At 46.4% G+C, this 4808-nt stretch overlaps 1 protein-coding gene across 1 annotated transcript; it reads right to left on the bottom strand.

The window, feature by feature from the left end:
- Positions 1-2675: 2675 nt before the first annotated feature.
- Positions 2676-4169, bottom strand: LOC101334293 (G-patch domain and KOW motifs-containing protein). Its single transcript, XM_019949105.3, has one exon. It carries the CDS (start codon positions 4167-4169, stop codon positions 2709-2711), a length of 1461 nt encoding a protein of 486 aa, XP_019804664.1. The 3' UTR covers positions 2676-2708.
- Positions 4170-4808: the final 639 nt, after the last annotated feature.

The raw sequence follows: 4808 nt of genomic DNA, 5'->3' as shown, positions 1-4808 counted from the left end.
AGAACTACCATACTACCCAGCAATCCCACTACTGGGCATATACCCTGAGAAAACCAAAATTCAAAAGGAGTCATGTACCAAAATGTTTATTGCAGCTCTATTTACAACAGCCCAGAGATGGAAACAACCTAAGTGTCCATCATTGGATGAATGGATAAAGAAGATGTGGCACATATATACAATGGAATATTACTCAGCCATAAAAAGAAACGAAATTGAGCTATTTGTAATGAGGTGGATAGACCTAGAGTCTGTCATACAGAGTGAAGTAAGTCAGAAAGAGAAAGACAAATACCGTATGCTAACACATATATATGGAATTTAAGGGAAAAAAATGTCATGAAGAACCTAGGGCTAAGACAGGAATAAAGACACAGACCTACTAGAGAATGGACTTGAGGATTTGGGGAGCGGGAAGGGTAGCTGTGACAAAGCAAGAGAGAGGCATGGACATATATACACTACCAAACGTAAGGTAGATAGCTAGTGGGAAACATCCGCATAGCACAGGGAGATCAGCTCGGTGCTTTGTGACCGCCTGGAGGGGTGGGATATGGAGGGTGGGAGGGAGGGACACGCAAGAGGGAAGAGATATGGGAACATATGTATATGTATAACTGATTCACTTTGTTATGAAGCAGAAACTAACACACAATTGTAAAGCAATTATACTCCAATAAAGATGTAAAAAAAAAAAAAAAAAAGATGGTTCAGAGATGATCAGATGACCCACGTCAGACTAATCAGAGCCCTCCATGGAACTTCTTCTGAACTACTGGTAAAGAAGTAGTCCCTTTTATAGGATTATAAAGGCTAAGAACCATTTAAGATGATGTGGTTAAGGACAGCTTTGTGGCCATATGAAGAGAGCCTTCCTGAGAATGAATTCAAATTCAAAAATAGTATATTTTTCAATTTGTAAGACACAAAAAAAGAGAAAGCTTCTTAATGATATTAATCTAACCTCATAATTCAGCCATTTCTAAATATAGCTTGATCCCTTGAAAATATCAGTTACATGAGCCAATGGATTCCATTTTGTGTTTCTTTATTTAAACCAGCCTGAATTGAGTTTGACTTTTGCAACTGAGAGATTACAGCCAATATACATATATACCCACAGACTTACTATCTTCTGTTTGTGAAATCTCTTTTTCTCTCCCTCTCTCCCTCTCTCTCTCTCTCTTCCTCTCCCTCCCTCCCTCTCTCTCTCTCTCTTCCTCTCCCTCCCTCTCTCTCTCTCTCTCTCACATACACACAGAAACACAGTGCTTAAGAAGCCTAGTATTTGTCCTATAGATGACAAAAAGCTCTGACAACATGGTTTTCACCTTCATGGCCAGCAGAATTTTACTGAAACTCAGCAATTTTTTATCTAATTGATGTACAGCAACATGTTCTGACTGCTTGCAGAAACTTTTTTAGCCATTGACACAAACGTGACAATACTTCAAATTCTGCATCAGCCCTCCATCTGTACACCTTCATTTCTGCCCAAGCCCTGAGACTCAGAAAACTTAACTCACATTTGTCACAGGGCTGGAGTCACATGAAGTACCTGAAAATGTTGGGCTGAAAATGATGTAAACACCTGGAGGTCCTCACCCATGACTACAGAGGCATCTCAATGCCAAGTTGAGACTGGCTTAATTGTGAGATTTCTAGGTTTTTGGCTGACAGTATATTGTCAGTCTTCTCTATTGTAGCAGAAACTCATAATTGTTTCCAGCTGCAAACAAATGTAAGGCTGACTCTAAAGAGGCACGTGTCCTTTTTTCCTTTGATCAATAGCTTCATTCTGTCCCATCAAGATGCCATCAGTACACAGCATCTCAAGGTTGGCTACATTCAATATAATGTATATTGTGGGATTATCTGACACAATACTAGTTGCTAAATTTTCTTTCTTTACAAGATGGTTGAATTGGGACCACCAAGTTACCAAGTGGGCTCATGTTTTGGATCTCAAAGGCCAAAGCTAGAGAAGAGGAAAAGCCAGAGTATGAATCTAACCCAACATACAAGCATAGAAGACTACCTGAGTTCAAATCCCAGACTTTTGAGCAAGTTGCCTAACTCCCCCAAGCCCTAGTTTCCTCATGTGTAAAATAGGAAAATGTAAAAGTAGTACCTAATCAGAGGTTTCTGATAATTAAATTACATAATTCATTGAGGGGCCAAGAAACATTATCTATTGATATCAATAGCTAATAATATTAACTGTCAATAGACATTAGCTATTAAGAACCATTTAAAATTTATGATCAAAAACCATCTGTTAATATTATTGCTGTTATCATCTAGAAAAGTCCATTCACTTCCCTGAATTTCAGACTTCTCAACTGTAAAATGGGAGTAATAATCACTGCCAACTTCCTGAAACTGTTTTTAAACTCAAATGAGAACATTTACACAAAAGCACTTCATACAACATAAAGTGTATCAAAATATATGGTGACATTGTTCCTTCTGCTGTTGTTGTCTTTTTTTTTTTTTTTTAACGAAGCATTTGAACTGGTTTTTATTATATACTAAGTTCTGGTAAATACTGGGTTTGTTTCTAGCCTCCCTTCTGGTCCATCCTGTGCCAGGGCTGCACTGCAAGTGGAGGGTGGAACCATGACCCCCCACCACCACCTTCGTGAAGGCAGGCTTTTCACACTGTATGGGATTGGTAACAACCTGGGTGAGGGAAGTGTGTCCACAGGTCAGTCCTCCGAGTCGCTGGGGCCCACGTACTGGCAGATGGCATCATAGTGAAGCTCCACCACCCGATTCTCTCTCTGCAGCTGCACAAGAGCCCGGCTCTGCTCTCTGTCGCGGTCCAGCAGACGGCCCACCCTTCCAGCCCATGGCCCCAGCACCACCATCACCCGGTTGCCCTGGACCTTGGGGACTAGGGTCTCCAGCATGCCCTCCCTCAGGCCTTCCAGGACCTGGCCTTCATCTGTCAGACACACACAGGTATCTGGGCTCAGGACATCTTCGATTGTCATCTTGGTGTTGTAATACTGGCCACCCTTGTGCAGCTTGTCCACAAACCGCACACGCAGGTCCCTGTGCAGCCAGTGCTGACTCCTGGGAGCTGCTTTCTCAATCTTGGCTGCAGGCCCATCCTGTCTCCATCTGAGATGCTCAGGGTCCCACCGGTCTGGATGGTGTTTCCGCTTCCTCGCTGAGTTCTCCTGCCAGACGTGGAGGTCCTGATCCTGAAGGGCCTTCCATGACGAGGTTGCTCCATTCTGTTGCCTTGGGGAAGTTTTGCTCACCTGGCTCAGATCCAAGGAGTTCTTGTCAAACTCCTGCTGGGAGACAGGCCGCAGGCAGTACTCACTAACAGTTACCATGCGGCTCCCCACAGCCAGACGGACCATGGCCCGAGCATTGTCAGGGTCGAGGCCTTCCATCTTCCCATAGAGGCCTCGGTGAGGGCCAGAAAGAACCACCACAGCTCCTCCAGGCACCAGTCCCTGAGGCTGGTCTTCCTTATCCTTCTCTTGCTCCTCATCTGGCCTCAGCAGGTGGTGGGGGCCGGTGGGGGCCAGGGCCTGGACCTCAGTCAGGTTGGTGCCCAGCCCTAACCCCTTGGGCCTCAGTGAGCTGACACGGGGATTCACCACTTGATTGAAGGTACGGCCGATGCCCTCGCCAGGTTTCCAGCCCATGCCCCGCAGCATGGCCAGCCCATAGGCCTTTACAGGGACTGCCTCATAATCAGCCTCCTCCGGCACTGTCTCAGCCCGGGGTTCGCTGTCTGCCCCTTCCCCGTCGCGGGTGCATCCTTTCCGGATCATGGGGATAGCAAGCGTGGGGTCGACACCCGCATTCTCTCTCTCCTCCAGAGACTTCGTGGATTCCTCAATGAGCTCCTTCACAGCCTGGGACAGCATCCCATCCACCAAGACCTCAGTATGTGCGGATGGCCCAGGGGCCTGGGTCGGTGGCTGCCTAAGATGGCCATTCTGGATCAAAGGGATGACAAGTTCCTTGGGGGCTTCTGAGGGCTGCACACTCTGCAGCTCCCCCCGTTTCTCGGTCTTCAAGAAATCCTTCTCCGGAGACTCGTCTCCCACCAGCCACCTCTGGGCAGACGTGTGATTGAAGCTGAATGAAATTGGGGCACGGGAGGCTCCCGCAGGCCACAAAACACCATCTTTGGCGTCCGCCATCTTCCCCTCTTCCTAGGCCGGCGCGCTGCTTGCTGGGAAGTTTAGTTTGCGCTCTCTTTGCTGGGACTTGACCACCAACGCTACAACTACCTTTCCCAGGAAACACTGTGGCACCGCCAGGCGAAGGCGGATAGGGGCAGTAGGAAGTAATTGCCTCTCTTTATACTTCACAAGAGCACGTGGCGCCAAGCGTACCGGGAAATGTAGTTCTTGGGGAAGGCAGGCGTGGTAGAAGGTGGCTTCCTTCTTGCTAAGTCGTCACTCCTTCGTGTAGGTGTTTATTGGTCGCCTACTGTGTGCACGTCACTGTGCCCTACTGCTAGTGTTGGAGGGTCTCCTGTAGAGGCGGGCGGTGGCTGTGGCTCACTGCCTGTTGTTGTCTTCATTATTGGTACTGGGATAAAATAAGTGTATTTGTATGTATTTAGCGTCCAGCATGGACCAGTCCTGGTTAGGCATAAATTCTACTCTCTAAATACTTATAATCATGGAAAAGACATTAGCAAGAATAACTTTAACACATAAAGCAGCCTTTCCTACTATTTTAACTAACAAATCCCTTTCACAATAATATAGATCGACACTGTCAGATAGAATTTTCTATGAACAATGATGCAAATGTCATACAACTGCACCATC

The sequence above is a fragment of the Tursiops truncatus genome, chromosome 6 (genome assembly GCF_011762595.2).
Source record: "Tursiops truncatus isolate mTurTru1 chromosome 6, mTurTru1.mat.Y, whole genome shotgun sequence".
NCBI classification, from domain to species: Eukaryota; Metazoa; Chordata; class Mammalia; order Artiodactyla; family Delphinidae; genus Tursiops; species Tursiops truncatus.
This window is presented reverse-complemented; position numbering and strand designations above follow the sequence as displayed.